At 41.7% G+C, this 13,227-nt stretch overlaps 1 protein-coding gene across 1 annotated transcript; it reads left to right on the forward strand.

Moving 5' to 3' along the window:
- The first annotated feature begins 1,633 nt into the window (after positions 1 to 1,633).
- Positions 1,634 to 12,393, forward strand: ZNF630 (zinc finger protein 630). Its single transcript, XM_021679396.1, has 4 exons — positions 1,634 to 1,711; positions 9,818 to 9,944; positions 10,202 to 10,297; positions 10,490 to 12,393. Exons 1-4 carry the CDS (start codon positions 1,634 to 1,636, stop codon positions 12,214 to 12,216), a joined length of 2,028 nt encoding a protein of 675 aa, XP_021535071.1. The 3' UTR covers positions 12,217 to 12,393.
- The last annotated feature ends 834 nt before the right edge of the window (positions 12,394 to 13,227 follow it).

The following is a 13,227-nucleotide window of genomic DNA, read 5'->3' on the forward strand; positions in this document are numbered from 1 at the left end:
TGACCCTCTAATTTGTTATCTTACATGGAAAAAGGGACTTTGCAGATACGATTAGATTAAAATCTCGAGATGGGAAGATTATTATGGATTATCCAGATGAATCCAATGTAATCACAAGGGTCCTTATAAGAAGGAAAGAGGAGGGTCAGAGTCAAAAGAAGGTGTGATGGAGGAAGCAGAAGGTCATAGAGACTTGAAGAGGCTACACTTCCTAATTAGGTCATCATTTTACCTTCAGTGTCCTTTGACCTAGAAGTAAGATTTTTTTAAAGATTTTATGTATTTATTGGGCGCCTGGGTGGCTCAGTTGGTTAAGCGACTGCCTTCGGCTCGGGTCATGATCCTGGAGTCCCGGAATCGAGTCCCGCATCGGGCTCCCTGCTCAGCGGGGAGCCTGCTTCTCCCTCTGACCCTCCCCCCTCTCATGTGCTCTCTCATTCTCTCTCTCTCAAATAAATACATAAAATCTTTAAAAAAAAAAAAGATTTTATGTATTTATTTACTTGAGAGAGAGAGAGGGGGAGAGCAGAGAGTGAGAGGGAGAAGCAGACTCCCCGCTGGGCAGAGAGCCCCTTGTGGGACTCGATCTCATGACCCTGAGATCATGACCTTAGCCGAAGGCAGACTCTTAACTCTTTACTTGTTAGTTTTCTCAATCCATGAACCTCGGTAGAGGTCTTGCTTATTTCGCCATCAGTACTCTATTTTGTAGCTCTAGAATCCGAGCCTTTGTTAACTATTCAATCCCATTCCGGGCTGACCTCAAATCTAGTCTTTTGTTATTTTTTCTAAAATCAATGCCCCTTAGGCTCTACCTTAAACCTCTGCCTCCTACTTCTTTCAGCTTTGATACGGGCAGCAAAAAGCCACATCTGCCCACTTTAAGAGGCGCGGGCAGAAAGTCGGGCCTGTGAGTGACAAGAGAGGGCGGGCCTTCTGTGTTCCAAGGAGCCAATAGAAGAGCAGGAGCGCCGCGAAGCCGAGCCTTGAGTGACAGACGGGGAGGGGGCTCGGCCCCATTGAAGGAACAATAGGAAGGCCGGAGGGCTGTGACGCCAGGCTGCGAGAGGCGGGCCGGGAGCGTGGATGAGACGATACGTTACGTCCGAAGACTCTCCGCTTTCACCAGAGGTTTTAGCAATGAGGCTTCTGCAGAGCGATCTGCCCGGCGGTGCTTCTACCTTGCGGCCTTACCATCCCTTCCCCGCCCCCCTGCCTGGGTCCCGGTTCGCGCCGAACACCCCTACCCGCACGTCGCCACGCCTTTGCTCAGGCCGGGCCTCTGCTGATGACCGGGAACGCCCCTTCACCCTCCCGGAACAGTCGCTACACATCCGAGCCTCCCACTGCTTTCGAAGCACCAAACCCGAATACCCGGCCTCGGAAATATCACGGGGACTTCCCGGACCCTAAAACACTATCTCTTCAGGCTGGAATGGGAGCCTCAAGCAGCAGTGTGAGGCCCTGGCCATTTTCCTGGCCGGCGACAGAGTTCCCGGCGCAGCCCGAATGACGCCATTTTTGTTACTGGTAGAGCTCGGGCTTGGAGGCTGTTGCTGAGCCTGCGAAAGATAAGCTAACGCGTCATCCAGACCCACCAAGGAGGGCTGGAGGGGAAAGGGAATTTCGGGCGATGTTGAGCCCGTTTGTGCAAGCAGGGAGCCAAGCTCATCTTGAGGAGGAGCTTTGGGGTCCTGAGAGCAGAGCCAGGGTGAGGGGCCCGGTTGAGTGATGCGGGTCGGTGTGGTCAGTGATGGGGACATGTGGAAGGACCAATGAGGGGGTCCTTCGGGCTGAATGATGTGGAGAGCAGTGATAGGGAAGGGAGTCTGTAGGACTGTGTGTGGGACATGCGATGAGGAGTTTCTGGAAGTGAGTGACCCGGGGGGAGGTCTGTGCAGTGAGCGATGGTGTCTGTAGGGTGAATGATGGGGTTTCTAGGAAGTGAGTGAAAGGGGCCTGGGGTGAGTGATGGAGTATGCAGTGAGCAATGGTGTCTGTAGGGTGAATGATAGGGTTTCAAGGGAGTGAGTGAAAGGGGTTTGTAGGGTGCGTGAATGGGGTCGGGGTGAGTGATGGAGAGTTCTTTGGGTGAATGATGGGGGATCTGGGGTGAGCATTGGGGTGGTCTTTAGAGTGAGTGATGAGGGTCCACGGGGACAGGAATGGGAATATGTAGGGTCAATGTTGGGATTCTGTGAGGTCCATGATGGGCGGCTCTTTGAGATTGATAATACATCCATGAATAAACAAAAATCCCTGCCCTTGTGGTGTCAACATTCCAATGGAGGCGACAGCCATTGAGGCTTTACTCTGTATTTCCCTGATGACCACGTTTTCATATATTTCTCTTAGATCCTCTTTTGTGAGGCACCTGTTCAGATCTTTTGCTCATTTTTCTATTGGATGTCTGCCTTTTCCTTATTGATTTGTAGGACTTGTTTTTATATATTCTGATAACCACCCCTTTATCAGTGGTATGTGTTTTCCAAGTATTTCTTTGATTCTTGGCTTCTCTTTTCCTCGTTGTGGCTTTGAATATTAAGGTTTTAAGTTAACTTTGAACTGTAAAGCACAATGTAAATTTAGAGTTTTATTATTCTCAAGTTAAAAATCAGACAGTGTCCTCTGTAATTTAGGGCGAGAATTAATTTTTTAGGGCATTCAGGAATAGAGAGTTGCATCTCTGAAAACCTTGGTGCCGTGACAGCTAGGGAGGAGTTCTCTGCTTTTTGTTTTCCCACCAGCTCACCCTCTAGTTACCCGCTGTGTGATCATGGATAAGTCACTAAACCTCTTTAGGCCTCAGTTTCCTCACTGTGAAATGAGGCTAATAGCAGGGTCTGTCCTTTGAGGCTTGGGATGATAATTAAGTGAGTTAATACCTGACTATTATCTATTCACCATGGTTTTGTAGCACTGATCTTGTATGGATCATCCGTGAACTCAAGGTCAGTTCTATTCATGTGATACCCAAGAAAACAGAAGAAAAGAAATGAAATGCCAAGGAATAAGATTCTGTCAGGTAGCGTTGAGCTTTGGAGGGCCACAAACCATTGTGATATCTGAGGGGTCGGATGTTTGTTGTTATTAAACAATTGGGAGTGTGATCTTGTGGTGTGCCTCTTCTTCATTTTGCAGCTATAGTTCCATGCTATTAACTTTATTTCCATAGTACTACTAAGCTTATGTCTATGGAAATTTTCAAACATTCAGCAAAATAGAGGGAATTATCTAATAAACCCCCATTATGCCCCCCACCCAGTCTCATTAGTCATCACCCGATGGCCTTGTTGTTTCACCTAGACCAGGGTAGGGAAAACTATAGGCAGTGGGCCAAATCTGGCTGCTGTTTTTATACAGCCGTAAGCTAAGAATGGTTTTCACATTTTTTAATGTTTGGAAAAAAATCAGAAGAAGAATATTTTGCGACATATGAAAAGGATATAAAATTCAAATTATCATGCTCATAAATGAGGTTTTTCAACAGTAGTGTTTTAAAAAACTTTTTTAGAGAGAGAAAATGCAATGGGTTGGGGGCAGAGGGAGAGGGAGAGAGAGAATCTCAAGCAGGCTTCATGCTCGTTGTGGAGCCCGATGCAGGGCTTGATCTCACCTCCCTGAGATCATGACCTGAGCTGAAATCAGGAGTCGGAGGTTTAACCGACTGAGCCACCCAGGTGTTCCATAAGTGAGGTTTTATTGGGACGCAGCCGATAAACAGAATTGGCTTATGTATCGTCTGTGGCTCTGCTTTCAATCGCTGAGTAGTTGCAACAGAGGCCGTAGGCTTCACAAATCTGAAATATTTACTGTCTGTCTCTTTACAGAGAAAGTTTGCCAACCCCTAATCTAGACCACCCATTTATTTCTCCCTCCCAGATTGTTTTTTCTTTGTTACTGATAACATAAAATGCACAAATATTTTTTATTTATTTAAAAGATTTTATTTATTTATTTGAGAGAGAGAGAATGAGAGAGAGCAAGCACATGAGAGGGGGGAGGGTCAGAGGGAGAAGCAGACTCCCTGCCGAGCAGGGAGCCCGATGTGGGACTCGATCCAGGGACTCCAGGATCACGACCTGAGCCGAAGGCAGTCGCTTAACCAACTGAGCCGCCCAGGCGCCCAATGCACAAATATTTTTTAAAGATTTTATTAATTTATTTGACAGAAAGAGAGCATGAGCAGGGGGTGGTGCAGGCAGAGGGAGAAGCAGACTCCCCGCTGATCAGGGAACCCGATGTGGGACTCCATCCCAGGATCCTGGGATCATGACCTGAGCCGAAGGCAGATGCTTAATCAACTGAGCCACCCAGGCACCCCTAAAATGCACAAATATTGTGTATAGCTAAATTAATCTTTACATATGTAGTCCTTATTATTTTGAAACAAATCCCAGATGTATCATTTCATAATAAAGTCTTCATTATGTACCTGTAAAAGATAAGGTCTTAAAGGTCAATACTGTTATTCAAGGTAGAATAATTAACAATAATAACTTCAGATCATCATTGGTTAAATTTTTAAATATCATTAAATATCTAGTCAGGCCTCGAACTTTAATGATTATCTCAAAGATTTTTTTGTCTGTTCAAATTAAGATCCATACATGGTCCACACTTCACATTTGGTTGCTGTATTTTTTGAGCCTCTTAATTGTGCCTAGTGTTATTTTATTTTATTTATTTTTTTTTTTAAAGATTTTATTTATTTATTTGACAGAGACAGAGACAGCGAGAGCAGGAACACAAGCAGGGGGAGTGGGAGAGGGAGGAGCAGGCTTCCTGCTGAGCCGGGAGCCCGATGTGGGACTCGATCCCAGGACCCTGGGATCATGACCTGAGCCGAAGGCAGTCGCTTAACCAACTGAGCCACCCAGGCGCCCTGCCTAGTGTTATTTTAAATGGTCACCTGCCTTTCCATCCCTTGGAGGTTCCATAAATTATTTTCTCAGTCCTCAGTGATTGGGCATTTTGGTTATTTTCAAAATTATGGTGTTTAAGACAAAGCTGTGATGAAAGTTCTTTCAGTTAAATTTCTGCGCACATCCATGATTATTACCTTAGAACAAAGTTCTAGAAATGGAATTGCTGGTCAGATGATAAACACAAGTTATCAATGAATTAACAAACAACACATGTTACATTCAGCCATTGAAGAGTGGTTAACCCAGCTTGGTCTCTGAAGACTCTTCTGTACCCCACTGCACCCCCAATTGCTTTCCAAAGAGAAACAAAATGACTGAGTCCCAGTAAGTTGTTTGTTTCCCACTTGGTTTTCCCACAGTAAAATGAGAAAGGACAATACTTTGAAAATAAGAATTAGAGAAATTTAGACAAAATAGAAGATCAAGATGCAGATGAAGTTGCTGTTAAGATACATAGATTATCTGGCCTTACTTCATATAAACTGAGCTAAACATTTTACCTTCAAGCTTCTGGCAGCCACAGTGAAACTGGTAAAAAGGATATGTTAGATGGTTTGCATTCTCCATCAAGAGAAATCAGTTCATCTGTCCAGCTCTTCAGCAAGTCAAGATTTCTGGGACTTTAGCTTAAGAAATTTTATTGTTGAATTCTCCTAAAGGCCGGTGATTTTCAGCTCAGTATGGTATCATCGATAGTTGTTTCAAAGAGGCTATTTTTAGTTAAAAATTTCTGGGAGAGTCTTGGAGGATGGGTGGTTTCTTGGTTTTCCATGGCTCCTTTGCTGTCATCTCATAGTTTGTGGGATCATTCCCCAACTCAAGGCCAGTTCCTTCTCTGCTCTTCCATTTTATGTCTTTTTTTAAAACAATTTTTAAAAAGATTTTTATCCATCCATATGATAGAGAGAGAACACAAGTGGGGGGAGGGGCAGAAGGAGAGGGAGAAGCAGACTCCCCACTGAGCATGGAGCCCACTGTGGGGCTTGATCCCAGGACGCTGGGATCACCACCCGAGCTGAAGCCAGACACCTAACCAACTGAGCCACCCAGGTGCCCCATTTTATGTCTTTTTATCCCCTCTTTGCAAGGGTAATGTATATATGGTGCAAAGAATGTAAATAATATTGCAAAGTAAAAATTGGAAAGAAAGGGAAGTATCTCTGTAATGTAACTTCTGCCCTTTTCCCTGGCATAACTAGTATTATGTAGTTTGGGGATGATCCTTCCAAATACATATAACCCCTGTGTGTATAGCTATATATGTATAAATGTGTGTGAGTGATTTTATTATTTTCATGTATTTTTCTTCACCACACACACTATATCTTCTGTAACTTTAAAAAAATGTACTGATAAAACCTTACCAAGAAATACAGTTTTTATACATTTTATTATGGGAAATTGCAATTTTGAACATACTCAAAAGTAGATTTTTGTGAATCCCTTGTACTTATCACTCAGCTGCAAATATTATCAACTGGTGGCCAATCTTGTTTTATCTATGGTCAGTCTTCACCAACTCCTGTCATCCTCCTCCTCATCATTATCATTAAGCCAGTCTTTTATTAATGTTTTGTTGAGGATTTTTACTACTCTGTTCATGAGACATATTGGCCTATAATTTTTCTTGTATTCCTGTTTATGTTTTGGCATCACAGTTAGGTTGGCTTTATTTAACAAGTTGGGAAGTAAGATTAGTATTATTTCCTTCTTAAATATTTGGAAGAATTCTCCAGTGAAGTCATCATGGTGTGGAGTTTTGTTTGTGGGTAGGTTTTTAATTATGAGTTTGACTTATTGAAAAAATATAGTACCATTCAGATTTTCTATTTCTTTGTATGTTGGGTTTTTTTAAAAAGATTTTATTTATTTATTTGACAGAGACATAGTGAGAGAGGGAACACAAGCAGGGGGAGTGGGAGAGGGAGAAGCAGGCTTCTCGCTGAGCAGGGAGCCCGATGCGGGACTTGATCCCAGGACCCTGGGATCATGACCTGAGCCGAAGGCAGCCACTTAACAACTGAACCACCCAGGTGCCCCTGTATGTTGGGTTTGTTAAGCTGTGATTTTCAAATAATTTGTCCAGTTTGTCTAAGTCAGGGGTCAGCAAACTTTTTCTGTAGAGGCCCAGATAGAAATATTTTAGGCCTGTCGGCCGTTTGGTCTCTGTTGCAACTATTCAGCTCTGCTTTTGTAGGTCGAAAGCAGCTGTAGACAATATGCAAACGAATGAGCATGGCTGCGATCCAATGAAATTTTATTTATGGACACTGAAAGTTGAATTTCATATAATTTTCACATGCCACAAAATATTCTCCTTTCACTTTTTTCTTCAACCATTTAAAAGTGTAGAAACCATTCTTAGCTCGTGGGCCAGATTTGGCCTGCGTGTCATACTCTGCCGTCCTATGATCTGCATTCTCAAATTTCTTGTCATAAAATTGTTCATAGCATCCTTTTATTATTCTTTTATTTTTTATTTATTTATTTATTAAAGATTTAATTTATTTGACAGAGAGAGACACAGCGAGAGAGGGAACACAAGCAGGGGGAGCGGGAGAGGGAGAAGCAGGCTTCCCGTGGAGCAGGGAGCCCGATGCAGGGCTCGATCCCAGGACTCTGGGATCACGACCTGAGCCGAAGGCAGACGCTTAACGACTGAGCCACCCAGGCGCCCCTTATTATTCTTTTAATGTTTGTAGGACACAGCACCTTTTTGATGGGCTCTTTTATTTTATTTATTATTTTTTTAAGATTTTATTTATTTATTTGAGAGAGAGAGCACAGAGGGAGAGGGAGAGGGAGAAGCAGACTCCCAGCTGAGCAGAGAGCCTGATGTGGGACTCAATCCCAGAACCCTGGGATCATAACCTGAGCTGAAGGCAGACGCTTAACCGACTGAGCCACCCAGGTGCCCTGCTTATTGTTTTCTAGGAGCTTTTTGTATATGAGTGATGTGAATTTTGAAGTACACATTACAAACTTTTTTTTTTTTTGGCTATATGTTGATTTGTCACTCAGCCTTGTTGGCTGTCTCCTCTCACTAGATTATGAGATGCTTGAGGGAAGATATTTTTTCCAGGTGTCTTTTTTGCTGGATCCCCAGTTCCTAGAACAATCCCTGGTATTCAGTGGGGTCTCAATAACAGCTTGCTGAATAGAGGAAATTTTTTTTTCACTTAACAGTATATCATAGAGATTGTTGCATATCAATCCTTTTTGCTTTTTATGGTTGTATATGGTATTCCCTTATGGGGATTGAAGCATAATTCATCCAATCCCCCATGAGGTTGTCTTCATTATTTTGCTGTTATAAGCAGTACTGTAGTGAAATACCGTCACACATGCTGTTTTGCTCACATATATGAGTATATGTATTTTTTTTTTTAAAGATTTTATTTATTTATTTGAGACAGAGAGAATGAGAGACAGCATGAGAGGGAGGAGGGTCAGAGGGAGAAGCAGACTCCCTGCCGAGCAGGGAGCCCGATGCGGGACTCGATCCCGGGACTCCAGGATCACGACCTGAGCCGAAGGCAGTCGCTTAACCAACTGAGCCACCCAGGCGCCCTGAGTATATGTATTAAATAATTTCTAGAAATGGTATTGCTGGTCAGATAATGTGCACATTTAAAATTTTGATGGATATTGTCAAATTAATTGCCCTCAAAATATTTTGTACCAGTGTATACTGACAATGTGAATGTGCTCTTTTTTTGATATCTTTACCAACTTAGTGACTTATCAAACTCTAATCTTTGATAATATGTAAGAGAAACATGATGTTTTGTTTTGTCTTAATTTGCATTTCTCTTCATGTGAATGAAGTTGAACATCATTTTACATATTTAGAAGCCATTCGCATTTCCTTCTCTGTGAATTGATGGTCATGCCCTCTGATTATTTTTTAAAAGGTCAAGTTGTTGATCTTTTTCTTCATGCTTGTAGGAACTCTATAAATGGAGAAAATTAGCTCTTTGTCCATTTACGTGTTGTGCACATATCTATTCCGCAGTTAGTTGCTTGTCCTTTGAGTTTGTTTATGATATACTTTGTTATGCAATACATAAAGTAGTCAAATTTATCAGTGTTTTCCTTTGTGGCATCTGGGTTTTGTAGCATGCCTAGTTAGAAGCGTTTTCTCCAATTCAAAATTATTTTAAAAATCTCTCCTGTCTTTATTTTATGGCTTCTTTTTTTCTTTGTTTAAATTTTTGTTATATCCCAAATTTACTTTTGTGTATAGTGTGAAATAAGGAGTCCATCTTTACATTTCTTCCAATAGCTACCCAGTTTTGAATAATCTGTCTTTTCTGCACTTATTTATTTATTTACATATTTTATTTTATTTTATTTTATTTTATTTTTCTTTTTAAACATTTTATTTATTTGACAGAGAGAGAGAGCGAGAGCAGGAACACAAGCAGGGGGAGTGGGAGAGGGAGAAGCAGGCTTCCTGCCGAGCAGGGAGCCCGATGTGGGACTCGATCCCGGGACTCCGGGATCATGACCTGAGCCGAAGGCAGACGCTTAATGACTGAGCCACCCAGGCGCCCTACATATTTTATTTTTAAGTAATCTCTACACCTCACGTGGGGCTCAAATTCACAAACCGGAGATCAAGAGTCACGTGCTCCACCGACTGAGCCAGCCAGGTGCCCCTGCACTTATTTAAAATGCTCCTTTATTATATATTAAATTTCCCATTTTTATTTATATCTAGTTTTAGACTGTTTATTCTCTTCCACTAATTATTCTTGCTAATGGCAGAATTTTACAAAGTTTTTCTCATTAAGTATGCTACACAAAATGTTAAGTAGTTATCCTACAGATATTGCTGTGGTAAAAAGATCAGAATGAGCAGATTGTACAGGAATGTGCTGTTATAGGAACCAGTGACATATGAGGATGTGGCTGTGGACTTCACCCAGGAAGAGTGGCAGCACCTGGACCCTGCTCAGAAGACCCTACACAGAGATGTGATGCTGGAGATCTACAGCCACCTGGTGTCTGTGGGTAAGGGCCCATTCTCCATGTAACAGTGAATCGAACCCTCCTCATCTTTCAGAGCTGTCAAGACCATGACCTTTATGATTTTCCATGAATAGGGTCTTTTCTTTTATAGTTTGTGTTTTACATCCATATTTTTGTTATATCTGGAATTTATTTTTATGAGTTAAGGATCCATCTTTCCTGGGAGGCCCCTGAGACTGCTTCTCCCCATGAATTTCTGAATGGCCAAGGCCAAGACCATTATAATTTTCCCTTAACAGGGTGTTCAGGTATAAAACCAGGTATAATCCTCAAGTTGGAACATGAAGAGGACCCATGGATCATAAAGAGTGAGTTGTCAAGGTGGATCCACTCAGGTAAGTGAGAATTGGGTAGACGGCTGAAAGGGCCTTCTCCTTCTTCTGACATCAGTGGCCTCCTTTCTTCCTTAAAATTCATTAGGCCTTCTTTATAATATCCATCCTACATCAGCACCTTCCTAGCACTTCTGTTTGTTGCTGTTTTCTTTTTGGTTTCTATTTGATTTTATCTTTATTTTCTTCTTTCAGACAGAGAGAAAAGCCTTGACTCTTCCCAGCAGATCATTTCTGAAGAACTTTCATTTCAAAAGGAGATATTGGAAAAAACCCCAAAGGATAATTCATTGTATTCTCTCTTAAAAGTCTGGCATACTGATGGTCAGATAGATAGGTATCAAGGAAACCAAGACAGAGTTTTGAAGCAGGTCACAGTCACTAGCCATGAAACATTGGCCAAGGAGAAAGGCCCCAAATGTAATACATTTGGAAAAATACTTGGTGTGTGCATAGACCTGGATCCTTCAAGTAAAAAACTCCGTGATTTTGATTCATGTGAAAAGAGCTTGAAATCTAATTTAGACTCACTGACATGCAATAGGAGCCATGCAAGGAAGAACCCCATTGAGAGATTTGGATGTGGGACACCACCTAGCTATCATGATTCCTGTTCTGTGCCTGAGGAAATTTACACTGGCATGAAACCCTGTGGACATAGTCGATGTGAAAAAGGTCTCAATCATAAACAAGTCCAATTTCAGGATGAGAAAGATCAAGCTGGTAAGAAACTCAATGTTTGTAGTGAGTGTGGGAAAGGCTTTATTAAGAAGTCACGGCTTATTACACATCAAAGAATTCATACTGGAGAGAAACCGTTTGTATGTGGCGATTGTGGAAAAGCCTTCAGTGAGAAATCACACCTCATTGTGCATCAGAGGATTCATACTGGGGAGAAACCTTATGAATGTACTGAGTGTGGGAGGGCCTTCTCCCAGAAGTCACCCTTCATCGTTCATCAGAGAGTCCACACTGGAGAGAAACCCTATGAATGTTTTGAGTGTCAAAAAGCCTTCTCTCAGAAGTCACATCTCATTATACATCAGCGAGTTCATGCTAGAGAGAAGCCCTTTGAATGCAGTGAATGTGGGAAAGCCTTCTGTGAGAAGTCTCACCTTTTTATACACCAGATAACTCATACTGGGGAGAGACCCTATGAATGTACTGAATGTGGGAAAACCTTCCCTCGGAAAACACAACTCATCATCCATCGGAGAACACATACTGGAGAGAAACCCTATAAGTGTAGTGAATGTGGAAAAACCTTTTGCCAGCAGTCCCACCTCATAGGGCACCAAAGAATTCACACAGGAGAGAAACCTTATATATGTACTGACTGTGGAAAAGCCTTTTCCCAAAAGTCACACCTTACTGGACATCAAAGGCTTCATACTGGAGAAAAACCTTATATATGTACGGAATGTGGAAAAGCCTTCTCTCAGAAGTCACCTCTTATTATACACCAGAGAATTCATACAGGGGAGAAACCCTATGAGTGTAGTGACTGTGGCAAAACCTTCTCCCAGAAATCACCTCTCATTATTCATCAGAGAATTCATACAGGGCAGAAACGCCATGAGCGTACTGAGTGTGGAAGGGCCTTTTCCCTGAAGTCACATCTCATTATACATCAGAGAGCTCATGCTGGAGAGAAACCATATGAATGTAGTGAATGTGGAAAGGCCTTCTGTGAGAAGTCTCCATTAGCTGTACATCAAAAAACTCATACTAGGGAGAAACCCTCTGAATCTGCTGAATATGGGATGGCTTTTTCCCGGAAATCACAGATGATCACATATCAGAGAACACACACAAGGGAGAAACCCTCCCAATGCAGTGACTGTGGGAAGGTATTCTGCCAGCATATATACCTCACTGGACATCAGAATCCACATAGGAGAGAAACCTCATATATGTACTGATTGTGGGAAGGTCTTCCCAGAAGTCAGACTTCGCTGTGCGTGAAAAAACTCACACTGAACCGAAATCCTATGGATGTGTTGGACATGAAAAAAATGTGGCACCTCCTTAACTGTAGAATAGATTCATATGTTCCTACGTATTTCTTTTTTTCTTTAAAGATTTTATTTATTTATTTATTTGAGGGGGTGGGGAGGAGGAGGAGAGGGAGAAGGACAAGCAGACTCCGTGCTGAGCTCGGAGCCCAACGTGGGGCTTGATCTCAGGACCCTGAGATCATGACCTGAGCTGAAATCGACTGAGCCGCCCAGCCACCCCAATTCCTAAGTATTTCTGATTACCCTTCCACAGAATGATCTGGTCAGGCTCTCAGAATATTTTCAACACTGTAAATATGGAATGCATTTGTCCACAAAGTATCCCATCCCCCCTCGCAGAATAAATGTGTCTGGAACAGTTAGCACTGTTTTGGTGTTATTTGGTCCTTGAAGGTATTGTAGAACTCTCCTTGAATTTATTTGGGTATGGTGCATTATTTGAAGGCAATCTTTCTGTATTTCTTTCATTATATTTTCTCTCTTTAGATTACTTATGTATTTATGTTGATATATCTATCAATATATAGGTATAGATATATGAATCCCTGGAATTTTCATAAAAATCATCCATTTCCTCAAGGTTCTTAATATATTTGTGAAATTTTGTAAAAAAAAAAAAAAGAAAAATATATTTGTGAAATTTTGAGCAAAGTGATCTCATATGATTCATTTAATTTTCTCTAAATATGTAGTTATTTCTCCACTATCATTTCTGATAGAGTGTATTTGTGATTTTTTTCCCTCAGGTAAACCAATACTAACGTTTTATTTATTTTATGGCCCACCAAGACCAATTCTTGCATTTATATAATTTTTCTATTTTCCAGTTCATTTGTACTTTTTATTTCATTAGTCCTTCCATTTTCTTTTCTATTTTTCTAACATCTTTAGTTGAATGTGTAAGTCAGTTAATCT

This window comes from Neomonachus schauinslandi, chromosome X, assembly GCF_002201575.2.
Source record: "Neomonachus schauinslandi chromosome X, ASM220157v2, whole genome shotgun sequence".
NCBI classification, from domain to species: Eukaryota; Metazoa; Chordata; class Mammalia; order Carnivora; family Phocidae; genus Neomonachus; species Neomonachus schauinslandi.

What these genes read in the sequence shown, in the direction of transcription:
- ZNF630 (XM_021679396.1), top strand. Translation starts at nt 1,634, where the DNA reads ATGTTGAGCCCGTTTGTGCAAGCAGGGAGCCAAGCTCATCTTGAGGAG. An exon ending in GTCCTGAGAGCAGAGCCAGG is followed by an intron (nt 1,712 to 9,817) that starts GTGAGGGGCCCG and finishes GTGCTGTTATAG; the next exon opens with GAACCAGTGACATATGAGGA. An exon ending in CAGCCACCTGGTGTCTGTGG is followed by an intron (nt 9,945 to 10,201) that starts GTAAGGGCCCAT and finishes TTCCCTTAACAG; the next exon opens with GGTGTTCAGGTATAAAACCA.